This window comes from Acromyrmex echinatior, chromosome 5 (genome assembly GCF_024713525.1).
Source record: "Acromyrmex echinatior isolate Ae372 chromosome 5, ASM2471352v2, whole genome shotgun sequence".
In the NCBI taxonomy this organism is placed as follows: domain Eukaryota; kingdom Metazoa; phylum Arthropoda; class Insecta; order Hymenoptera; family Formicidae; genus Acromyrmex; species Acromyrmex echinatior.
The window spans coordinates 5,662,191-5,687,765 of record NC_141856.1 but is presented as its reverse complement, the minus strand read 5'-3'; the positions used below and the strand labels follow the sequence as shown (position 1 = coordinate 5,687,765).

Below are 25,575 nucleotides of genomic sequence, written 5' to 3'. Positions count from 1 at the left end.
TAAATTCATATCATTAATAATTAAACGTTCTATATATTGCTATACCAACATTTATTTTTATTAATAGGAAACAGATAGCGTCGCTTTCGCAGCAGACTTATGGGACAAAGACCGGTTCGGGTAGAAAGAAAACAAGAAACCTTGTTTCGTGATATCTAACGTGGAAGGCATTAGGCATGTTTCCGTTCTTTCTCTTTCCGACAATATCGAAATAATCTGGAGGCGAGACATAACCTTGTCGCATAACCTTGCCAGTCTTGAACTTCACTGTTGAAACACTGCAGGCGCGGGAATAACTGGAACCGCTCTTGCTTGCTCGACCGAATCGTGCTCTCGATCACTTTCTCCAAGTGGATGATATCGCTCACCTGGACAGAGGCCTGATCGCGCTCCGGAAGTGGGGGTGTTAGAAGGAGGACGATGGTGGAAGAAGAGGTGGAGGAGAGGAGGAAGAAGAGGGTTCACTCGTAGGAGGTCCGGGACCCAAAATGGCGCTGGGCATTACCACCACCTTGCAAATTGCAGATGAAATTCCCCGATTTCCACTACGTGAGACACCGACGAGACCACCTCCACCGTCGACGGTTCGCCACCACCGCCGTTCATCGGCCGCTGACTTCCTTACCATGATGCTCCTGCGGTGATGCCTTCAGGGGAGGATACGCGCCTATATAACTACGGCGTTCCAATGATTGGACGAAGTAAGCTACGTTTTCCTGCGCCCAGGAACAGGAGCACGCGGCCCGAGCCCGACGGGCGGCACTGCGAGAAATATGAGGATTCGCCCGGGATGCGCGGTCAGTTGTTCTAATTAATTTTCACTCTTTCAATCGGTGTCAGTTCCGTGCGTTGTGCTCGCGCGTTTCCATCATGTTTCAATCATGTTACCACCAGTCATACTTGCCATCATCTCGCGCAGATCTTCTGGTTAATTGGCGTGGTTTAAGTAGTTGCATCGCAATGCATATCGGAAAAATGCAATTTCAAAGTGCATCGTTTCAAGTTCGAGAAGACGTTCTTCTTCGCTGTTTATCGCTTATTGAACGAGCATGGTGCTCAATTCGACGGATATAAACCATCGCCAATTTGGACAGGATGTATAAGTCTTTTGTTAGATTTTTAACTGCATTGCGGTTCGTTATAATCAAGTCAAAGCAAAGAATTCTTTATAAGCACCCATCAATATTTTTGTGAATTGAAAAACTTATATATATTTATAAATTCACGGAATTATAAATCTATCTGCCTACACAATTTCTTTTTTTAATAGATCTAAGACTATTAATTTAAAATTATGATTTTAAATTTCAGGATTCTATTTATACAAATGTTTAAACTTTTGGATTTATGAATCTTAGGCCAGTAATACATAGTTCTTATTCTCAAGACCATCTCAATGTCTTAAGACTAAGATTACTACGTCTCATAACATAAAATAACTAATGGCTTTTAAATATCTAGCTCAAAGCCATCTCGAAACTTGAGCAACGTCTATGGATTCCGTCCTGAATTTGCCATCAGAAATTTTTTTATATATAAATACCAATCTCTCTATGATTTTTTAGACCGATTTATTTTATTTAGAAATATTTATATATTCTAATAAATATTATCGGCCAGTAAATACTTCATTACGCTAAAATTATCGTATCTGTGTACTATATTGATTACAGAGGAATTTTAAAAGTTATTCCACCTCAAATCGTTAATATTAAAATTCATAAGAAACAAGAGGCAGAAAAACATTTCCATCAATAACTGCTAATGAGTTCTTGTCATTATTATATCATTTTGTTGTTTACAGGCTGTACTAGCGCTGCTACTGCAAGCCGCTCTTGTGGCGAGTAAGGCTGTGGATCAAACGCAATTACAGCAGAAGTCACAGCAGCAAACTCCGTACGTATGACAACTTTAATAATGAATCCAAGTCTATGTGAGAATGTCTATATGAGTTTCCGTGGTTTATAATTTAACAACCACAGAAAGATCATATAGGCATTTTTATTTATATTGAATTATTCTTTCTATTTAGTTTTAGTGTTACAAAACTATAATTAATTTAATTTATTATATTTTAATTTAATAAAAAAGAAACAATTTTTTTCTAAGCCATATTTGATTATAATGCGTATGATGTATGTTGTAAAATTTTATATTAATTTGTCAAGGTTCAAATTATGAGATGTTAGTGATTAATGATGCGTTTCTAAGTTCCTTTTTATTTTTTTTTCACACACACATTTCTATACTTTACAATTTTATTATTTCGTATTCATTTTAAATTGAAAATAATTTATAAATATAGAGAGACAGATATAGAGATCTTGAAAGGCTTTTGCATATAAAAGAAGATAAAGATGAATATATATAATAAATATGAATGTAAAATTTATTACGTTAATTTATTTTTGGTACTGAATGATTGTCGCAGATACGGTACTAATGCGCAAAAACGATGGGGAGGCGACAGTGGTAATTATGGCAGCAGTGGTTATGGGGGTGGCGATATTGGTGGTCACTTTGGTGGCGGCGGCGACGTCGGCGGTCATTTTGGAGGTGGCGATGGCGGCGGTCATTTTGGAGGTGGCGATGGCGGTGGTCATTTTGGAGGTGGCGATGGCGGTGGTCATTTTGGAGGTGGTGACGATGGCGGTCATTTTGGAGGTGGCGATATTGGTGGTCATTTTGGCGGTGGCGATGTCGGCGGTCACTTTGGAGGTGGTGACATCGGAGGTCACATAGGCGGCGGTGACATTGGTGGTCATGGAGGTCACATAGGCGGCGGTGGTGGTTATGGAGGTGACATCGGTGGTCATCTAGGTGGAGGTGATTTTGGAGGTGGCGGTGGAGGAATTGAAGACCATCATGGCGGCCATGACGATCATCATGACAAAGGCTACTGGAAGAAGAAACTAATCTGGAAGCCGGGCTGGAAGAAGATCTGGAAACCGGCAAAGAAACAAATTTGGAAACCTGCATGGAAGAAAATCTGGAAGCCTATTTGGGTACCAACTCAAAAAGCGGTGTGGAAGGAAATTCAAGTACCAGCTTGGAAGAAAATCTGGAAACCTGTGTGGAAAGAGATTCAAGTTCCGGTGTGGAAAGAAATACAGGTGCCGGCTTGGAAAAAAATCTGGAAGCCAATTTGGCAGCCAATCAAGGTACCCGCTTGGAAGGAAATTCAAGTACCCGCGTGGAAAAAGATTTGGAAGCCCGTTTGGAAAGAGATTCAGGTACCAGTGTGGAAAGAAATTCAAGTCCCCGCTTGGAAAAAACTTTGGATTCCCGAATGGGTGAAGATTGGTATACCGGGTGAACACTTCCACGGTACGGATCATCATGGATGGCAATACACCAGCCATGATCTTTGGAAAAAGAAGTTGATCTGGAAGCCGGTGTGGAAGAAATATTGGAAATCGGCGAAAAAACAGATCTGGGTCTCGGATAAGAAGCTTGAATGGAAAGAGGCTTGGAAACAAGTTTGGAAACCAGCGAAAAAACAAATCTGGGTAGAGGATAAAAAACTGGTCTGGAAAGAAGCTTGGAAACAGATTTGGAAGCCGGCCAAAAAACTCATCTGGGTCCCTGACAAGAAACTCGAGTGGAAGGAGGCTTGGAAGCAAATCTGGAAAAGTGAGAAAAAACTAGAATGGATCCCCGACAAAAAGCTTGCTTGGAAGGAAGCATGGAAGCAAATTTGGGTGCCTGCTTGGAAGGAAATCTGGGTACCAGCGTGGAAAAAGATATGGAAACCAGTTTGGATATCCGAGTGGTTCCCCAATGAGGACCATCATCATCATCATCATGGTTGGGACCGTAAAGACACACAGGCTCAGAATACTCAAATTGTGCCTTATAGTCTCGAGAAAGGTGTCCAACAGAATAAGCAAACACAGCAACAACAAGCACAGCCACGACAACATCAGCTACAGCAACGTAAAGTGGACAATAACAAAGTCAAATGGGACAGTTCCCATTCTTTCCAAGCAGGTTCGCCGACGATCACGCAGGATCTAGTACCACCATCTGCTAATCAAAACGGAGGTCAAGCCAACTTTGCGTTCCCTAGCCGTTGACAGGGCTAGATTTCCGTGCAGAATAATCGCACTGTAATCCCCAAAAAAAATGCTTGTACAAACATCTCCACGGGAGAATGCTGTAACATAAGCCGCTGTATATATTACGTCTTAGGATTAATATAAGGTCGTAAAACTTAAGTCGAAATTGTTTGACTGACGCGCTCCCTGTCTTTCGGGGTATCTCCTTTACCTAGAAATGTCGTAACCTTTTTTCCCTTTCCTTGTTTTCTTTTTTTTATACATGTTGTTGTCTCTCCAATTGTTAACTAATACTGTTACGAATAAAGTTTATAAGTATTTTGTTAATTCTTTGCCTATCGTTATTTCACCCTTGATCTTCAAGTATGTTTTTACAAGAATAGTAATACAACTTTTACTTGTTTATTTGATATGTGATAATAGAATAAAGATAAATCAGATATACACAGCAGGAATAGAATTTACAAAATATTTTTAATACAAACAGAAAGAAAAATTATATGCACATTTTTATTTTTTAGGTGTACGGAAATCTGTATATCGAATAAATTCAACGACGAAAAATTTTTAAGATATTGCGTTCAGTATAAATACGATTGGATATTCATTATGACATACATTTTTAAATCTAGATAAATTACATTTGCTTTCTAAAAGCCATTTAATCATTTTTTTCGCTATAATATGATTAAATAAACATTATATTTATTAACTATTTGTTCTTATTGTCTTATTTTTCTTATTGTTGTCACGAATACGACATTTTAGACTTAATTTTCTATTTTAGATTTCTAAAAAGAAGTACAACAAATTATCATTGAATGAGAGAAAGCACTGATACCTATATCTTACATATCCAACTTTATTGTTTCATATAATTCCAAATTTATGGAACACACATAGTAAACAGGATAAATTGAACAAATTAAATTGCCAAGAGGGATAATTGAACGATATAAGAAACATTATATAAAATTACTTTATATAAAACAAATAATAAATAATAAATAGGAAGTTTCTGCAATATCGTTTATCCAGATATGATAAACGCTAAGGTCACGTTATCTTTTTCTTAACAATAACAATTAAAACTAATCAAAACTAATTAAAAAAAAGGATAACGTGAGTTTAGCGTTCACCGTATCTGAATCCACGTTATTGCAAAAACTCCCTAATACGTCTGTCTCTCGTAAGTAATAATAAGTTTTGAAATATAGTAACTTGATAAATTTAATGAAAAGAATTATGAAAAGAAATATGCTGCTATATAACGAAACAAATGCTGACAATAATAATAAACGAATCAATTATTTTTTATTTTAAAAATAACTCTAAAATATATAGTTCCCCTTTTCACAGTCGATTAACTAAACATTGACTTTCTTCTTTTTTTTTTATCTCATATATCGGAAAGAAAAACCGAAGCCGAGAGCTTTATATTATATCGATAACCGTTTCCTCAAAGATAAACTATCTAAACGGTTACTCCAATTCCAGCAAATCGCCATCATCCCGAACTTATGAAGCGTAGATGATGCAACGTGAATACGCGCACGTATTCCGCGCGAAATTGGAGAAAGTGGAGTCTGTTATGGAAGGTAGAGGTGACCAGCATGTAGAGGACCTCGACCGTGGAGAAAGTATCCGTGCACCCACACAACGATATAAATTAATCCATGCCACCGTGCTGTCCCGGTACAGCCGCACCATATTGCGCGACGCAGACTCTGCTCGATTGATGACGATGACGATAGGATTTCACTCAGGCGTCAACTACGGAAGATTTTTCTCCGATCGTGAGATAAACGAGATAATAAAAAGGAAAGAAAAGAAGAGGAGAGAATTTTAGAGAAATCGTGATACGTTTTCCTGTATGTCGTTTCCTTGATATGACAGACAGGAAGTATTTTCACTTTCGTCTGACTCTCGTTGTATGACTCTCATCCGACAGATCTTCGCGCGCTTACGAAATTCATGGGAGTCACGCAATTGTCATCTTCTGTCATCTTCCTTTAGAAGGAAGTTTTATTTTGCAGAAATTTCCAAAAGATTTATATTCGAGCTTTCACGGGCTCGATGTTTCATTACTAGTTTCTGCGCTTATAATAGCGTCGTAAATGCGGAATATGCGCATAATTAAGGCTTCTCTTAGAATTTATGGCTGTGTTCTTTTGTAGTTGTAACGTTGCTTGACTTTTCTCAAAGCGTAACAAAATAGAGTGCTGTAGAAAGAGAGAAGCGACTTTGAATGTCACAATTTCTGATTGATAATGCCCCTGCCTAATTAATGCAGTTATATATTGAGCCCGCAGTGGAGATATATGTATACATATGTATCTTGTCAAAAAATGCTAAACATTATCATATTGAAGGCTCGATTGAGGTAAAATACACCTCACGATTGTCTACTTTCTGTTATTCTTATTTTTGCTTATATCTAATGAGTTTGGAATTAATTTCGATAGTTGAAGGTTCTCTCTTTCTAAAGGATATTCTAATAACAAACAGTTAGGCAAACATACTCAAGGCTAATTCACTCCTTTCTTAGTTGTTTTGACATTCATATGCAAATTGAGATCTGTAAGCGCGATGGCCGTGATAACAGACATTTTGCAACATAATAGAAATAATAATTTCTAAATATCGCATATTTCTCACGAGAGAGAAACCATGTGTCTATCCGCGTCACCTCGACTTGATTTTCACCAGAAATTATAATCAAGGATATCGCTTGGCAATTTTATTATTTCTAAATGAATTAGTCTGGATTCGTTTTCTCTTCTTACCAAAGGAAACATTCCAAATTTACTAATTAACTTAATTTCAGTAACGTTCTCAGTTGTGTCTTTTGATCAGCTAACTTTCGATATTATAGTAAAAGATTAATTAACGCACGTATTGGATTGGCAAGAAAGTAATTGCGTTTTTTTAAAAGGCATCTATCAGTAAAAACCGCAATTACTTTCTTACCAGCCAATATAAGTATAACTTGATAGAATAAAGTTTCAGCTTTAAGAATCTCTTTTTTAAATTGCGACGGAAATTTTTAACGGAGTTATGAGCAATTAAAGTCAAAACGTTCTTTTTATTTAATCCGCAATAACTCAGTAACCAAAAATCGTAGGAATATTTAAAAAAAACAATTTTGTAGGGAAAGTATCAAGTTTTCACATTACAAACCCACAAAGTGAGAAGAAAATTTTTCGTCTTTTTCAGTTCGTAGTTTTTAGTATGTAAAAATTACCAAACTCAATAAACTTAAAAAAAATGTGGTAAGCTTTTAAAAGTAAAGATTCAAAAGATTTCAAGCTTTAAAATCCTTTTTTTACATTTAAATTTCATTTATTATTGACGAAGATATTGTATATACAACTTTGAGCTAAAAAAAACGCAATTACTTCCTTACCAACTCAATAGTTCAAATTTAAAAAATTAATATTTTTACTGGAGATATTATTTAAAAAAAAAAAAAACGAATTTCATGTTAATGCAATTAGAAGTATGGATTTTAGCTATATTTTTACGCCAAATTTATTTAATATTATATGTCAAAAATATCTCAGTTAAATTATAAAGAAAAATTTTGTCACTTTTTAATACCTAGATTCCAGGATACATACGCTAAAATGGTAGTCGGAGAACGATATTTTTGTTTCGGGTCATAAGGGTTGTTCCGATAAGAGTTGTTATGACTAGCAGCTTATACGTTCGCTTTGTTACGTATGTATATATGTATATATATTGTGAGTATGTACACTGTGTGTGTATATATATATATATATATATATATATATATATATATATATATATACACACTCATACCACACATACCCGCCCCACACACACATACACACACACACACACACACACCCCATATGTATATGTAGAGAGCACAGGTCTATATAAACTATTGTAGAAGTTACCAAGTGATGCATCTTGGAACATGCTGTGTTTGACGATTATTTTTCTTTCCATTTTTGTTTGTCTTTACTGCATCTGTGATTGCATTAAACCAAGAAATTATCCACCTGGTAAGTGAAGCGCAAAATTCAATAATAATGTAACACTCGCAAAGTGTTCAATTAGTGCCCAAACGTTCACACGATTACTGCATTTTTCGGTATTCATATATATTTGATGTAGTAAGTAAAATATTTCACTGACGTGTAAAGTATTTCATGCTGTAAAAAGATGCTAATAGATTAAAAGATGTCTTACCATAGACATTACAAGTTAATTTCTCTGAAAGTATCTATTTCAGAAAGCCGATCTTTCGAGAGAAAGTTAAAGGATCTTGAAGAGCGTATAGAGTTTTAAATATTTAATTTATTTCTAGAATTCACACAATTTTATCATAGATGACATCACTTTTTTTTCTTAAATGAAATTTATTTGATAGATAAATTTGCGAAATAAATTTATCATCAAAATTTTTTTTATTTTTTAATTACATTAAATTTAATTTAAATTTAAAGTTTTCTTTAATGCTATATGTATCAATAAAGATATTATTAAATACTTAGTTTATCATTCAATGTTTTCTCATGACATATGGGAAAATAATGAACATTATAATTATACATATGTTCTATTCAAAATGATATCTGATGCGCTCAAATCTTAGGCAATTATTAAAAAATTAATTTTATTTTACTTTATAAGAATTATAATTTAAATACAACAGTGCTCTAATAATGATCGCGTTCAGCAGAATGTTTAATTTGCAACTGTTTTAGTGTTTTCTTTGGGGGTTTTCTTTGTGAGATAAAAAATATTCCTCTAGATTTAAAAATTCAATTAACGAGCTCAATATTAATATTTGACAAGTAACGAGATATACGTAACGATCTTTTATATTTTTGCTAAACAAAACTATGAAAGACTTTATATTAATGTCTTTGATTATGTAACACTCTGTGTCAAATATTTGCTGTATAGGCCCACTGTGGATACCATTATTCGGATGTTTCCTGAAGTTCGCATGGCTACGCTCGAAACTTGGATACATTTATCTAGTTATGCAAGATCTGGAGCGTACGTATGGACCTATAATAGGATTAAAGCTTGGAGTTCAAAAGGTGGTGGTAATTTCAACGTATAATTTGGTGAAGAAGGCTCTTCTTCAAGATGAATTCAACAGCCGGCCGGATGGATTTTTCTTTAGAGTACGATCGTTCGGAAAGAGAAAGGGTACGCAGATATGTATATGTAATAAACGAAATTAATTTCTAACGTTTGAAATTAATATGCCAAAAATTTGGAAAATTATCCATATGTTTTAACAATTTGACACAAAAAAATAAAGCCTTTGGTATCTGTGTCATTCAGTTCCGTTATTCAAGCGGTATTTATTATTCAAGGTGTTCTGTTCACTGAGGGCACCATGTGGGCACGGACTCGTAGATTTACGATGCGGCATCTGCGGACGTTCGGTATAGGTCAGTCAGTTATGAAAGAACAATTGGTTCTGGAGGCTCAAAATCTCGTTGATCATTTACAACAAATGAGCGAGAGTGGCGCGGTGACGATGCACACTGCATTCGATGTCGCGGTGATCAATTCGCTGTGGTTCATGATTGCTGGGCACAAATTCAAGTACGAGGATCAAAAGCTGCAAGAAGCGCTTACGTTGGTTCACGACGCCTTCAAGTAAATTCTGATGAGAGTTCTTATTGTTTAACAAAACTCAAAACTCAATAAGATACTGCAGATAATTATTTTTGTAAAATTAAATATCGTTTTTGATATTTTACATTAGATTAATGGATATCATGGGTGGAGTGGTTTCGCAGATGCCTTTTCTACGTTTCGTTATCCCGGAATTATCAGGATACGAAGAGCTGATGGAGATTCTAGAGAATCTGTGGCGCTTCCTGGACGAGGAGATCAAGATACACGAGAGGGAGCTATCCAATGATCCGCCACGTAATTTGATTGATGCGTTTCTTTTGGAGATTTGTAAATATGATGAGAATGAAGATACGATTTTTGATCGTAAGTTAATTGTTAATACACCGTACAATGTCAAACTTACCTAAATTAGGAGCTTTCTCTTGCTTAAATTAAATCAATAATCTTATCTGATTTATATATACTTATAAATTTTATTTGTTCCCAAATTCCCTTGCATAGATTACTGAAATTGTCCGAGATACTTTTGCAAATTTAATAATTTCGAAAGACAAATTTTTTCGAAATTATGCCCGTATTTTGTGACGATAATTGAAACTATAAAATAAAGCATACAATCGTGTTAAATATTTTTCTTCTCTCAAATTAATAAGTAAATTTGCACGTTGTACGGTGACGTAGTGACGAAATAAGAATTAAGTAATAAATTATTGTTGACACACTTGCGCCGCATGTTTCACACCGCAGGTGAGAATTTATTGATACTGTGCCTTGATCTTTTCTTGGCCGGGTCAAAGACGACCAGTGACACTTTAGCGAATATATTTCTCTTCCTATCACTGAATCCCGAATGGTTGAGAGTACTTCAGGCTGAGTTAGATAGTGTCGTTGGTAGGTCACGAGCTCCAACTGAGGATGATTTACCATCCTTACCAATAACGGAAGCTTTCTTAGCCGAGGTAATGTAAGAAAGAGAGATATAAACTACAGAAAATATAGGGACTATTATGTACAAACCTGTCACGAAGTATATAATTATTCGACAGCTAATATTTTTAACAAAAATCTCATTGTAGCAATATATGTTATTGTTTTGAACATTTCAATATTTTTAAAAAACTTCTAAACCTATTAGAGTTTTCTAAAAACAAAAAATAATAATAATAATAATTTATTTGATTTCAATAATAATTTAAGCGATCAGAAAAAAATATTCATTAAAAAATAATTGTTTTTGAGATTCAATTAACGTGTATATGTAGTATCTATAATAAATATAATAGATTTAAATAAAATTATTAAATACTCTAATAAAACATATAATTATCGAAAATAGATAATGATAATTGAGGAAACAATATCAATAGTGCTTAAATAAGGTAATAAGGAGTTTTTGCAATACTGTTTAATCAGATACGATCGTGAACGCTAAGATTACGTTATGTTCTTTTCACTAATTAATTAAAAAAAAAAAAAACCTTTTGCGTGACTTTAGCGTTCACTGTATCTGTTATCGCACAAACTTCCTATTATCATGGTAACCATATAAATGATATAAGTATGAAATTGATATATTTATTGCAGGCACAAAGATATCTAATTTTGGCTCCACTCGGCGTACCTCACACAACTGCAAAGGATGTTTTTTTAAATGGTTATCGAATACCCAAGGTAATAGGTGTCTTTGATTATAGATACACTAACAAGTTTCGATAAATAGGAATTAATATTTCTAAAGTTTGTCCTTCTCTCTCTCTCTCTCTCTCTCTCTCTCTCTCTCTCTCCCCCCCTCTCTCTTTAATATATTTATTCGCAAAATAAATTACACACTTTCATCGCTACGACTCGTACTTTCATCGATTTTTTTAAGTTTATCCAGAAGATGAGATAAAATATCTGTGGGTATATATCAAAGTCTATTCTTTTAATTACTGCTAAATCATTTAATTACTGATAAATCATTGCATTTAAAATTGTATTTTATTATGCGCCTAAACTACAATGTATCGTTATTTTGCAGGATACAATTATTCTCTTTGACTATCACAGTGCTCACAACGACAAGGCATACTGGGAACAACCAAACGAATTCCGACCGCAACGATTTCTAGACGAGCAGGGACAATTCCGTCGGAATAACTACAGTTTGCCTTTCGGTTTAGGTAAATTTTAATAAAGGAAGCTACGAGAGACGCAATCAACTCGTCGAAATATAGCCGTTAATGTCCCTGAAGAATGACTTTCGCAATCATTATTCAAATGTCATTTCCATTTCAATCACTTTTTTTTTCTCTCTCTTCATATTACGCAAATTTTTCAACCTTCGCGAAGGTATGCGAAAGATAATCAATTCGTCATTGTTTGGAACTAATTGCGGGAATGCGGGCGATTGTTTTCCATTTCAGGCAAGAGACGCTGTCTGGGCGAGCAGCTGGCACGCTCCACGTTGTTCCTATTCTTCACCTACGTCGTGCATTACTTCGACATAGAGATCTCAGCCGAGCACAGTAAACCGAACCTGAACGGCTACGACGGTTTCACTATGTCGCCGAAACCGTATCACCTCAAGCTCACGAAAAGATCCAGTCGTGACGATGATCGCCACGTGACCCGCGCGAGCACACATGACGGTACATTTGGACTTCTGCGAAGGGGCTCGATTTCGTTGAACTCGTAAAACGTGCGAGTAAAAGCAAAACTTTCACGGCATAGAATCAATAAACGTTATTCGCAAACGTCGAACCGCGCCGCGCCATGTACGAGATCAGATATTTAACGGAAATGGATCTTTTTGTCAAACAGCTCGCGCTAATATGCGTAATACGTGACGACGTAACGCGTATAACACATTATGCATAATACGAAGCAAGTCGATTACAAATTACCGTATACAAAGTATTACAAAATATCGGAGCGATAATACAGTACGTGATTTACTTATATATACAGAAAGATCGATTTTGCTTACTGATTGTTTTAATAGTCTAACAAACTATTTTCACAAATATGTATTTAACTAAAATTTTTAAGTAAAACTTTCTTTTGACTCATATAACCCTTATCGATATAACTTTATTTAAATAAAACTATTCTTTCCGTATAACAGAGATGTAGAGACTACAAACGAAAGTGCTTCCTTAGACAGGAGTTATATTATCTCATAATTAGATATTATTTTCAAATTAAAGATTTAAAAAATTATTTTTAATACTTTTAATAAAATTTTGAAAATTATTTTTAATATTATTTTTAATAAAATATGTCTGAAATATATTTTATTTGCAGCACGTGGCATTATAAAATTTTTCATGAAAAACCAGCAAGAATATGTGATTTCGATTACTAATATTCGTGCGATTAATTAAAAATGCTAGAGTATGAAAGGTAGATGACAATCAATAAATCAATGTAAGTTAATAAAAATACCGCGCGCATTTCTAGCAATTTATTAGCTCTCACGCGATCTAATATAGACGAAAGATGTATCGTGTGTTTTACTTGAAAATATTAAGTTATGGATGTACAGCCGATACTTTTCTCTCCGTCTAACATGATATTGGAACTTGGCTTGGTATCTTGTTTCAGCATGGGAAAAGACAGAAGCTTGAAAAATCAATCTTGTAATAAAATTATAACAAAATGCGTTTATTTTAATCATTATATTTTAATCTTAAAAAAGCTCATGTTTACATTCATAATATGATATTCATACATACATTAATAAATTCTTATACAATATATTATTTTAGTGATTTAATACTATTTTTAAAAAAATAGAATTTTTGATAAAAATAAACAGATGCAAATTAATGTATAAAATGTGCTTATACATATTTATATATATATATATATATATATATATACATCTCAAAAAATGTAACAAAATACAATGTAATAAAAAATGAAAGATTATCTAACATAATCGATCATAATTGTCAATGATAAAATTGATAAAATGAATTCAAATTATTAAGAATTTTTAATATATCTTACAGATATTGTGAAAACATATATCATCTTATCTCGGAACAATTAACATTTTATAAGGCTTTGGTTCGTATAACAGTCCGATGTTTAATTCTGTTTGAATAGATCCTTTACCTGGCTCTGGAAGTAATTGAAACTTTTGCATTATCCCGACAAAGAAAAGAAATGTAGCCGATTTTGCCAAAGCTTCTCCGGGGCACCTTCTTTTTCCTGAGAGGAAAAAAAAATATATTTTTCTTTGGACTGTAAAATCGATTTACGAGATTTCAACTTGATCGCAATTATTCATTGAGCAGAGGATTTCGCGCGAGTGTTACATTAAGAGAGTATCGTTCACCTAAAGGTGAAAGGCATGAACCTGACCTTTCAGTTGAGAAGCACTCGGAAAGAAAACAAGAAAGTGTTATCGTAATTATGTACATACATCACGGTGTATACAAGAATGGTTTAAACGCAATTAACCAAGCATCAATAACGTAAACGAAGCAATCACTTCCGTTTTGCAAAAGAATTTTCGTGACGTCTGAGTTTTACATAATTGTTATTCTTTTTGTAAAAATCTCGTAAAATTTGTTTCTTAGAAAGAATATTTAAATTAAAGGAATATTTAGTATAATTTATACTAACCTTTTCCGAATAGTATAATATTCTCGTGCTGTTGATAAACACCATTCTCATTTATGTGCCTCTCCGGTCTAAATGAAATCGGGTCGGGGAAGAAATCCGGATTTATATTATTTGAATATACATTTAGCAAAACAGTAGTATTCTTTGATATTTTGTAATTGCCGAGAATTGTATCCTTAAGAACGCGACGTGGTCCGATTATAGGTGTGACGTTAAATAAACGTTGACACTCTATTATTGTTGCTTCCGTGAAGGGCATTCTATAATCAATTTGAAATTCAACGTAAATTGAATTATGGTAAATAATTTCTCGAATAGGAGAACTGTATCCAAACAGAACAAGTCACGATAATGTCAAAATTACATTAAAATGAATTGGAAATGATTGAAAAATGACTTTCAATGATCATTTTGGAGTCATTTTGACATAATTTTGATATCATAATGATGTTCTGCTTGTTGTTCTGCTTGATATAAGAGTATAAGAGAAACGATGTCTCCTCACAAAAAATTGATTTAAATTTTAAAAAAGTATACTGTGCTCCTTTTAAAGTTTAAAGTAAAAATTATGTTGTTATACTTGATTTTATCCTCCAGTTTAGGAAACCTTTGGGAACCGATCACGTTGTTGATTTCCTCGTATACTTTGCGTTGTACGTCCTGGTGATTGGCCATTTGCAAGAAGAGATTATTCAATGTTGCTGTCGTGGTGCTGATGCCGGCGATGAAGAAGTCGAGCAACGTTACAAGTAGATTGTCGTCTAAATGGAACAGAAGAGATGATCGCGCGTATGTCGGACAAGCGGACTCGCGAAGAGAACGCTTTCTCTCACGTGCACGGTGTTTTCATTAACGCACTGACTGAGACACGCGGGAGGAAGCGTTAATTTCCTTGCGAACACCCGAGAAGATTGCGAGAAGAAGCGTTTTTTGGACGTCGCTCGGTAATAGAAAGTAACAATGGGCACGCACCTGAAAACACAGAAACTTTGTCTCCCTGCTCCTTTACGTTGTTGTACATCTCCTGAAGGAACAAATCAATAAAGTCTACTTCGTTTCCCTTGACGTACTGTTCCTTGTGCTCATTGATAGTCTCCTAGATTCGAAATATGTCGCGTTAATAAGAAAGCTTGAAAAATTGAATTAATATATCGAAATTACGCACCATTAGGAAGCTCTTAAGTTCATCGTTTAACTTGACAAGGAAGTTGTAACCCGACATCTCCGGCGCGATGTAACGTAGCCAGGGGAAAGCGACTAGAATACCACCGGTCAAATCGAATTTTTCTGCACGACGCTCCATCAGATTCAGGAATTTCTGCAACCTGCAAGTAATCACGGAATCATGAGACAACGCACGATCGCAACTTCCTTTCTCGAGTTCTCCGGAAGTAAATTTGCAGAAGTGCCGCATCGCTGAGGAAGCGTATTTTTCAATTGTTCCGTCGCCGATTTCGCACATGTACATACCTTGGGAGATTCTCGGATGGTTTCTGTCCTGTAATCAGCATCCAGAGGATATTTATCACGGCAGGTGCGAATGCGGATCGTATTTGTTGCATGCCACCGGTTGCCAGTTTTTCTATTATGAGCGTCATCTCTTCCGTGATCAGATCCATCATCGTTTGCTTGGCGAAACCAACGCTCCTTAGAGTACGCACTGACCAAGAACGCAATTCCTTCCATTCCGCGCCGTCGTTCAACGTGATTCCTGATTCCAATGATTTCTGATTAATCAGGAGTCTTTAAGAGTCCTTATAATCCGAGGGGATAATCACTTAATGTAATCGTGGGACAGAGTTCCCCCGATTATATTATAAAATAATCATTATAAAATTCATATGAAATCTCTATGTATAATAATTACATATGCAATTACGAGAAATCATTGTATAATATTAAATAAAATCGCTTATTTTCTCATGATTTCATGAGATAATGAAGAAAATTATTTGTAATAAGATGAAATTGTATGAAATCTGGGGGATAATATTTTAACTAGTGGTTATCTCCTCGTTATAATCTTTCTGTCTATCAGCTTTCTATCTTTATAGCGCGAATCGAATTTATTTATTATAATTTCATTAAACATAAATATTTATATACATAAATATTTAAAATATTGATTTGTGTATGTTTGATGAAATTATAATTCTTTATATTATTGAAATATATAAGAACATAAAATCTCTCTCTCTCTCTCTCTCTCTCTCTCTCTCTCTCTCTCTCTCAATTTTCAAAACAAAATTTTCAAACGAATTCCGATCAGATTCTGGTCGGAAAAATTACCTTTTTTCATTCCCATGTTTCGTAGCTTTCCAAACTCATTCCAAGGACGTCCGTCGTAGGTTTCGCTAGAGAATACTTCGTATATAAGCTTACTGTTCATAACAACAATTACATCATCGGTACCCAAACGTAAACTTATGATGTTGCTATTATATATCTTGCTGAGTTCCAGAAATGCGAGATGTAGTCCACCGAATTTACGCGTTAATTTTTCTAAATAATACCGATTTCCAAAAATCGGCCAAGGAAAGGGACCTAAAAATTATGGTTTCTTTAATGTGAAAATTAGATATTTAACTATTATATTAACAATTCCAAAAAAATATTTTTTCATGTTGAATTCTTCACAATTCATATATATCTCAAATGTATTCTTAAAATTAATAATTTTCAAAAATGATGATTAGTTCGTTATCGCGTACACATATTATATGTTTTACTTCTTCTAATCTTTAAAAGCAATTATCTTTTAAAATCACTATTTGCTAATTTTATTGTATATTAATTATTTTTCTCACTGAAAGCAATTAACAATTATTTCGCGTAGTTATCGCGTAATCTAATTGATTTATTTTTAACAAAGCGATTTATTTTTATATTCTCGAAAAGTACCTAATACATCGGACTTTCATTGAAACACATATTGACTTCCAACACGTCGATTTTTTTTGTAAATATAAAAAATTATATTTTAATGCTTTCTGATTACAAAATGTGAATTTTATTCTTATTGATTTTAAATCAAGGCATTTAATAAATGAAAATATATAAGCGTTAAAATGATTTGTTGAAAAATAGATTTCAGTGGAAAAAAATAACATTTACATATTGACAATTTGCCGGTTTCTATTTGTGATATGTTATTTTAGACTAAACAGACCTGTGTTTCAATTAATTATGGATTTAACTAATACCTAAATTCTAAACAAAATTGTAAGATTCGTAACATTTTCTCGTAAGATTTATAAGAATTATTTATAAGGATATTTTGAAGTATTTATACCTTTATACAATATTTTTACAAACAGCTTTTTACTAGCCATAAGATATACAAGAAATATACAGTAAATATTTACAAATAATTTTATGTCTTACAAAGCATACAAATAAAATTAGAATACTGGTTATACGAGTTCTGGTTAAACAGGTCGTACGATTCTTAGAATACCTATAAATTTACAGATGACTAAATTTATAGATGATTGAAAACACCAAGTTATCTTCCGTATTTCGCATTCCTTCATAATAGTAACTGCGATAAAGTCAATTTTAAGTTTACCTTGAATTATCTTCAAACGTTAAATTATCTCATTCAATGTGTAAAACGCACGATTTTGTACTTATTTTGTTTTAAATTTATTGAAAGCGCAGTAGAAAATTATTTTATACATATTTCGTGAACAATGTACAATATAAATGTAGTATATATGACAAAAGAGACTGAACCATTAATTGAAAATTTTGATGAATTTTCGACGGAAAAGTTAATTACACATTTTTATACAAAAACATGTTGCTTTTCCCTCTTAATAATAATAAATAACATAGAACAAAAGTTTTGCATATTTTATGTAAAAACAACTCTGATAAATATAATATGATTACAAATTATTAAACAGATATTTAATTTATATCTATTATTTAAAATTTTCGTGGAAACTACTTTTATGAATTTATAAATTAACGTTTTCATTAATTTTTTCCAACAAGAAAATAATAATAATAAAATAAAATATTAAAATAAAAAAAAACTGAAAGCATAATAATTAAAAATCTAACAAATCTGCATAATATCCATAATTAAGAAAATTATGTAAGAATTAATGCTTTTAATTTTATTTAATTACTTGAATAGAAAGAGGATGCGTTATATACATCTTTATCATAATTTTTAATACAATCGTTTCGAGTTTTATTATATCGATTAATTTAACACAGATCTGTTTTAATTTCTTCTTTATATATTAGGTGTTGGAATTAATTCGTAGCGTTTTACAAGTGATGGGAAGTACTTTCATTAATGTATTTTTTAATGCTCATGTGAAATAAATAACATTCTTTCATTAAAAACGCTACGAATTAATTCCAACACCTAATATTTTCTATCAAAGTATAACATTCAATTTTACTATGTTAACAAATAAAAGATATCTCCTTTGTGCGAGAAATATTTTATCAGTTATTATTAAATATTTTTCGTATAATCCGAAAAATTGAAATAAAAAATTAAATATTATGTATAAAATTAATTAATTTCACAGAACATGCAATCTTTTTTTTGAATTCACTCTCGTAAAGACCAAAATATTAATAAATAAATTACCTGGTGGACGCTTTGTTCTCCTTCTTAATATGAAAATAATAAGAAAAATAGTTAAAATCGCCAAAATTACGGTCACGAACATGATGCCTCGTTTTTCACGTGCGAGCCACGTACTCTTTGAAAGTTTATCGCGTTCTGCTCGCTCGAATCCTGGTTGTCCCTCTTTTAAGGAAGTCCTTCCGATCTAGTTGCTTATTTGTCCAATCAATAACGTCCACGTATCTTGTCTGATAAGATATGAGTACAGTCCAATTTAATATGACCTATGACGTCAATTGGTATTTAATTTGAAATGATATGGTGCAAATCACAAAACTATATAAGAAAATTCACTAGATGTTGGAAATTCACCAATTAAATTATAAATATGCTAGTAAATTTGCTCACTTCTCTTATTTTCATCTCATTTTAACTAAGATATGTAATCGTCGTTTTAATTAAGATATGTAATTGCCTAGATTCACTATAGACAAAAAACTAGAGTCGAATTAACGTAATAGATTAATGCGATAATGCATGTTTTAGTATACAATTGCACGTACGAGCAACAAAATTATCTCGCGTATGTGGACCGACTTGTGTAACTGGCCCGATTATCGTCACATGTATTCGACGAACCGACAGTGACGAATTCTCTATTGCTTCTGCGCACCAAAAAGCTTCTATGCTTCTCTTAACGATACTGTCATTTAACCTTGATGCGACTATAATAGTGGGTTGTGATCCAAAATTCATTGCTAATGCTGAAAATATAAAGTATACGTAACGTAAATTATAGATTTTCAGCGCTGGCAATGAATTTTGGAATACAGCTCCAGTTAGCTAAGTTTGTTAAAAACAAATTTTGTTAATAAAAAGGCATCATGCAAATTTGATTCAAATTTTGTACGTTATATTCAATGTTAGCAAATTAATTGACGACAGATATCTGATAAAATCTGCCAATAAAACATAACAATTAACAATTTAAATTGTGCGCGCAAAGCTTGCTGATAATTTGACAGTAAATTGATGGCAAGAACTGACCAAGATTTGATAATTATTATAATAACTCGGCAAACTTATTTATTGGAATAACACAAATTTAATGCGAATATATAATAATAGTTAAGAATATAGTACAAATAGTTACATTTTACGGACTGGGAAATTCTGTCAGCAAATCAGAGATGCATAAATGATTGATTAATCGACGTTGATCAATATTGATTCGAAAGTGATCATAATTTCTGGCTTAATGGACATATGTTAATTTAAACATGCTAATTTCTAATCGAATTAATGACTGCAGTAGTCAAGTGCTGTGTAGGATAATGTCGCCTATTATGAGGTAGATTGCTAATATGAGATAGCGAGGTTTCTGCTAAACTAATAAGAGCATGTATTTGATTCTATTATGAACTTTTTACTCATAGGCTGGGATTCCATGAGCAGCGGAACGGAAATTTGCAGTGGAACGGAATAGAGAGACCAATCACAATCGCAGAAAAGAAAGCAGAGTAATGACTGCAGAATTGTAATTGGTTGCGCTGTTGCGTTCGCTATAAATTTCCGCTTCATGGGACGCCTTAGGTCTGTTTTAATAGAAAATTCATTATTAGATCATGCATGTAAAAAGAACTTTGTGAAATTGGATGCAGTTGTCAAATTTTAATGAGATTAGATTACTTTAAATCTTACTTTATTATATAAAAATAAATATTGAGTAATACATGCAGTGATAGAGTAAGATCGTATTAATAGGAAAATACGTGATAAAATGATTTGTTTAACTATAAAGATTAGATTTAGATCGAGAAATCGCAAGGTGTAGAATCCCAATGAAAAATGACAATGAAATCGATATCGAATCGACGTCGATGCGATGTGGATTTGATGCTTTCAACGTCGAATTAACATTTTGAAGATGTCTTAAGGATATCTATTAAATTTCCGCTATATATGTCCATGTAAGCGTTGAACATTATTATCATAATCATTAGTATCATTGTTATTATTATTATTATTATTATTATTATTATTATTATTATTATTATTACTATTATTGCCATTATTGAATTGTCAATATAGTGATATAGTGGACATATAATAATTATCATAATTACAGTACAAAATATGTATATAAAATTAATTCAAGTAATTAATTAATTTTAACAATAAGATTGGAAACAAGACCGTTTATGTTACAATAAATAACATTACTTTAAATACGAAGCGCTACTACGGTCTGAGTGTTGTATAAATGAATTAATTTCAGAAATGATAATTATGTGTCGATATGGTTGTCGGACTTTCAACGCAATCAATCTGAAATATTAATATTGCCTCGGCCGGAAGTCGAACCCAGATCTCTTGCATTCCGTGCGAGCGTCCTGAGCCTTTAGACCACCGAGACTTTTTCGCAATAAATTTATTACAGTTTTTAAGATTAAAAAAACGTAAAAAACGATTGTGGTTATAATTTCAAAAATATGAAAAGAAAGAGCATAAAGAACCACAGCATAAGTTATAGTTAGTGATATTTAATTATTCTTGCATTACGAATTACAATAAAAACATTAAACGTTTCGGCCACAATCTGGCCATCTTCAGTAAAAATTCTTAAATAAGTCAGTAAAAATTATTAAGGGGGGAAACCACAGTAAAAGTTCGAAAAAATCGAAAAAATTTTTTTTCGCTTATAAGGTGCTTTAGAGTCTTAAGAATAACATACCAAAAGATGGAGTGCCGCAAAAATTTCGGAATATCCAAATTTTCTATTCTGCGGCAACGCCTCTCAGGTATGCTCCGAGCGCCTTTTGTGATTCCGACGTGCGCTGTAATTTATGAGTACGGGAGCAGATATAATGGCAGTCGATGGAGAAGGAACTTTCCTCCGAAAAGTCTATAGTACTTAAGAATGCCTATAGGTATCACCATATGTAATATACATTCAAAGAACACGTGTGTAACGTTAATAAACCGAATGTCAATTGACAGGCAAACTGATCGACGAACTGTCAATATATTTCGGGTTAGCTATTCGTAGAAATTGCGAATCAGTCGAAAAAATGAAGACAGCTATATGGGCCACATTACTTCACAAAATATCTACGGATAACCATCCCCAACACGACGATTGCCCGACTGGAGAAAATTCATGGTGCTCGTGGCGAAATCTTCTAACACTTTGGCTACTATACGCACAAATCACTAATGTCTGATATAGTTTATGAAGCAATTAAGCCAGTTTACGAACAACTCATTACGGATGATCTTCTCACTCGCTGCATCGGAGGTTTCACTCAAAACAGCAATGAGAGCTTCAACTCGACAGTGTGGGCGATGGCTCCGAAAACTATGAATTCCGGCAAAATAATCATCGACATGCTACGAACATCGCTTCGTGTGTTTTTAATGACGGATTAATATCAATTTTCATATAATCCAGGTCATGGGCATGAAAATTGGCCCAAAAAGTCACGAACTATGCATGGACTTGAATGAGAAACGCATACAGAAAGCGGAACGATCTTTGAGTGAGGGCGCAAAACAGGCCCGCATCGATCTGAAAACAATTCGAAAGGCCAAACAAGAGCAGGAGATAGATGAAGGCCAATTGTATGGCGCAGGCATCGCAGATTAGAGGTATATAAAAATATTATATGATTTTACAGTACTTAAAACTTTAAACGCGTTTTTCTTCGAAACCACTTTTTTTAAACTGGGCGGACACATACTCGAATAAATCTTTATCGATCGGTTTCAAATTTTGACAGTATATTCAGAATACCTTTCTCTATGGAAGTGCGTAGGGTTTTTTTTTATATTACATGGTTTTTTTTATCAACAATTTTATGGCGTTTTTTTTTGTTAAATTTGCAAGTTTTCCTTAAAACGTGTACCATTTTGCGAAAAATTAATATATCGAAAAAATCCTACTTCCATAACTATTGACATATAGAACCTAAAAAACTGTCATTTTTTGTTCCAGGTCAAAAATTAAGGACTCTAGATGTCCGCCCATGGTCCCTCCTTCAAAAATAGGCGCCATCGGACAAGTTTGTACCAAAAATGTATGAACAAATTCTTATTTGTACTTCATTTATAATATTATAATGCTTATTTTACAAATTTTTGATTGAGCCAAAAAAAATTCCCGAAAATATACTTACTTTTTCGTGCTCTACTGTGGTTTCCCCCCTTAATAATATTCTTAAGACGCAGAGTTACATCAAGTTGGAATAAAATTCAACCGTCGTGTGTTATTATATAATTGTAAAAATCGTGTTTGCATCTATGCGACGCTGCTTCGTATAATAATGTTAGAACGTCAGAAGTCATATAGAAAAGTGTAGAACGAGAATTTCCAAATTCTAATTTACAATAATTTATTTTATTATTAATATCTTTTAAAACGGAGTATAAAACAAAAGAACCGTTATTTGTTTTACAGCAAAAATAAATCGATGAATTTCAGTATAATCATTGCACAGAATGAAGAAATTTGTCGTGACATTATGTGTTGTTATTGGTCATATCATATATTTTATCGCTATTTATATCCATGAGTCAAACAGTTTGGAAAGTTTTAGAATTATTTATTAAGTGCGAGAGAGATCTTTTTAAGAAGAGGAAAATAAACATCAGGCAAACCTTCAGTATCACTTTGTTTATTGATCCCACTTATTTGGTTTTTAATATCATTTTTGAAATTCTTCGAATTTCATCAATGATTGTTCTGTATCTAAAATTTTTATGTTATCTCAATCAAACTCATGCATTTCATTCACAGTGACGTGAAACAACTGATATCTGAGAAAAATAAATTTCTTAATATCAGTCTTGTGTTCTTTAATACGAGTTTTTAATTTTCGCTTAGTTTGGCCAACATACGATGATTCGCAATTCAAACAATTAATTTTATAAACTACCCCACAATAGTCATCCTTAAGCAAGGGATCTTTTCCTGTTTTTATAATTGTATTTAATTTATTCATCGATTTATAAGCTATATTAAAACCATGAATATATGCAAGTTTTTTGAATTTTTCAGAAATCTTTCTTAAATATGGTATCGCGAAAAATTTTGAAAAGGTTCTTTATCGTGAAAAGGTTGAAGAGGTTCTAGATTTATTTAATTCATACCACGATAGACTTAGATTTATGTTGATTTTGGTGATGAAAACGGTATTGTATACGTCGTATGTTGGCCAAACTAAGAAAAAATTAAAAACACGTATTAAAGAAAATAAGACTGATATTAAGAAATCTACTATCTTCTGAGATACCAGTTGTTTGACGTCACCGTGTGAATGAAATGCATGATTTGATTGAGATAACATAAAAATTTTAGATACAGAACAATCATTGATGAAACGAAGAATTTCAAAAATGATACATATTAAACCAAATAAGTGGGATCAATAAACAAAGTAATACTGAAGGTTTGCCTGATGTTTATCTTCCTCTTCTAAAGAAAAATCTTTCTCGCACTTAATAAATAATTCTAGAACTTTCTAAACTATTTGACTCATGGATATAAATAGCGGAAAAATATGTGATACGACCATAACAACACATAATGTCACGACAAATTTCTGTGCAATGATTATACTTGAAATTCATCGATTTATTTTTGCTGTAAAACAGGTAATGTTTCTTTTGTTTTATACTCCGTTTTAAAAGATATTAATAATAAAATAAATTATTGTAAATTAGAATCTGGAAATTCTCGTTCTACACTTTTCACTATATGACTTCTGACGTTCTAACATTATTATACGAAGCAGCGTCGCATAGATGCAAACACGATTTTTACAGTTATAACACACGAATTTTATTCCAACTTGATGTAACTCTGCGTCTTAAGAATATTATTAATTTTACTGAAGATGGCCAGATTGTGGCCGAAACGTTTAATGTTTTTATTGTAATTCGTAATGCAAGAATAATTAAATATCACTAACTATAACTTGTGCTGTGGTTTTTTCTTTTCATATTTTTAAGATTAATTTAGGAAATTTGGGGGGATTATTAATATTTCAGATTGATTGCGTTGAAAGTCCGACAACCATCGGCACGTAATTATCATTTCTGAAATTAATTCATTTATATGAATATATATTAGTTCAACATCTTAACACTCAGATCGTAATAGAGCTTCGTATTTAAAGTAATGTGTTAATTAATTTTATTTTTATAATAATTACATAATAATGGTTATTATATTCTATATTAAATATAAATATATAATATTAATAAACAAAATTAGTAATTACATATTATAATAGAGAATGTCTTTCAAATGTTAGCCTTCTTCAAAAACAGTATAAAGGATAGAAATGTATATTTTACTAATTATATTTTAATCTCTTATATCAAATTTAAGAGATCAATTTTATCATATAAATCTTCAATTTTTCAAACAATTTTCCGGCAATTCAGTTAATATAATTCCAATTTTTAAAACCATTTTTTTATTTTCAATACAATTTTGCAATCAATGGAATCGATATCTATTCCATTATCATTTCTTATTGGGATATATGTCCAAATAACATTTATAAAAAGTCCATTTTACATCCTATCGAGACGTCCTAACAACGTCCATTGAACGTCTAAGACGGTACATTGTACGTCCAAAAGACGTCCGCCAGACGTCATCGGGGCATCTTTGGT

At 32.8% G+C, this 25,575-nt stretch overlaps 3 protein-coding genes and 1 long non-coding RNA gene across 8 annotated transcripts; 3 read left to right on the top strand and 1 right to left on the bottom strand.

The window, feature by feature from the left end:
* The first annotated feature begins 687 nt into the window (after nucleotides 1–687).
* On the top strand, nucleotides 688–4,385 carry LOC105149458 (uncharacterized). Its single transcript, XM_011061896.2, has 3 exons — nucleotides 688–797; nucleotides 1,805–1,896; nucleotides 2,432–4,385. Exons 1-3 carry the CDS (start codon nucleotides 774–776, stop codon nucleotides 4,074–4,076), a joined length of 1,761 nt encoding a protein of 586 aa, XP_011060198.2. The 5' UTR covers nucleotides 688–773; the 3' UTR covers nucleotides 4,077–4,385.
* Nucleotides 4,386–7,942: 3,557 nt separating this feature from the next.
* Nucleotides 7,943–12,744, top strand: LOC105149500 (methyl farnesoate epoxidase). Its single transcript, XM_011061951.2, has 8 exons — nucleotides 7,943–8,089; nucleotides 8,997–9,248; nucleotides 9,419–9,707; nucleotides 9,817–10,052; nucleotides 10,437–10,648; nucleotides 11,274–11,360; nucleotides 11,710–11,851; nucleotides 12,095–12,744. Exons 1-8 carry the CDS (start codon nucleotides 8,002–8,004, stop codon nucleotides 12,364–12,366), a joined length of 1,578 nt encoding a protein of 525 aa, XP_011060253.1. The 5' UTR covers nucleotides 7,943–8,001; the 3' UTR covers nucleotides 12,367–12,744.
* Nucleotides 12,745–13,333: 589 nt separating this feature from the next.
* Nucleotides 13,334–21,645, bottom strand: LOC105149457 (cytochrome P450 305M2). 4 transcript variants are annotated; one of them, XM_087406400.1, is made up of 9 exons: nucleotides 21,629–21,645; nucleotides 18,916–19,142; nucleotides 16,593–16,847; nucleotides 15,774–16,014; nucleotides 15,469–15,628; nucleotides 15,276–15,399; nucleotides 14,884–15,064; nucleotides 14,304–14,563; nucleotides 13,334–13,886 (listed from the first exon to the last, which is right to left on the bottom strand). In XM_087406400.1, the coding sequence occupies exons 2-9, from the start codon at nucleotides 18,995–18,997 to the stop codon at nucleotides 13,708–13,710; spliced, it is 1,482 nt and encodes a 493-aa protein (XP_087262526.1). In that variant the 5' UTR covers nucleotides 18,998–19,142; nucleotides 21,629–21,645; the 3' UTR covers nucleotides 13,334–13,707. The 4 variants fall into 4 exon arrangements, with proteins under 4 accessions (XP_087262526.1, XP_011060196.2, XP_087262525.1 ...); XM_011061894.2 differs by lacking the exon at nucleotides 21,629–21,645 and adding an exon at nucleotides 19,303–19,571 and having other exon boundaries at nucleotides 18,916–19,178; XM_087406399.1 differs by lacking the exon at nucleotides 21,629–21,645 and adding an exon at nucleotides 19,303–19,571.
* Nucleotides 21,646–21,738: 93 nt separating this feature from the next.
* LOC147909738 (uncharacterized) lies at nucleotides 21,739–24,868 on the top strand. Of its 2 annotated transcripts, XR_015545135.1 has the most exons (3): nucleotides 21,739–22,542; nucleotides 22,889–24,546; nucleotides 24,616–24,868. It is a non-coding gene; the product is annotated as an uncharacterized LOC147909738 (long non-coding RNA). The 2 variants fall into 2 exon arrangements; XR_015545134.1 differs by lacking the exon at nucleotides 21,739–22,542 and having other exon boundaries at nucleotides 22,549–24,546.
* The last annotated feature ends 707 nt before the right edge of the window (nucleotides 24,869–25,575 follow it).

Excerpts from the sequence above, each read along its gene's own strand:
- LOC105149500 (XM_011061951.2), top strand. The coding sequence starts at position 8,002 with ATGCTGTGTTTGACGATTATTTTTCTTTCCATTTTTGTTTGTCTTTAC. Across the intron at positions 11,361-11,709 it reads ATGGTTATCGAATACCCAAG|GATACAATTATTCTCTTTGA; the intron begins GTAATAGGTGTC and ends GTTATTTTGCAG. Across the intron at positions 11,852-12,094 it reads CAGTTTGCCTTTCGGTTTAG|GCAAGAGACGCTGTCTGGGC; the intron begins GTAAATTTTAAT and ends TTTCCATTTCAG.
- LOC105149458 (XM_011061896.2), top strand. The coding sequence starts at position 774 with ATGAGGATTCGCCCGGGATGCGCG. Across the intron at positions 798-1,804 it reads GGATTCGCCCGGGATGCGCG|GCTGTACTAGCGCTGCTACT; the intron begins GTCAGTTGTTCT and ends TGTTGTTTACAG. Across the intron at positions 1,897-2,431 it reads AAGTCACAGCAGCAAACTCC|ATACGGTACTAATGCGCAAA; the intron begins GTACGTATGACA and ends TGATTGTCGCAG.
- LOC105149457 (XM_087406400.1), bottom strand. The coding sequence starts at position 18,997 with ATGTTCGTGACCGTAATTTTGGCGATTTTAACTATTTTTCTTATTATT. Across the intron at positions 15,629-15,773 it reads CCATCCGAGAATCTCCCAAG|GTTGCAGAAATTCCTGAATC; the intron begins GTATGTACATGT and ends GATTACTTGCAG. Across the intron at positions 14,564-14,883 it reads AAACTGGAGGATAAAATCAA|AATGCCCTTCACGGAAGCAA; the intron begins GTATAACAACAT and ends AATTGATTATAG.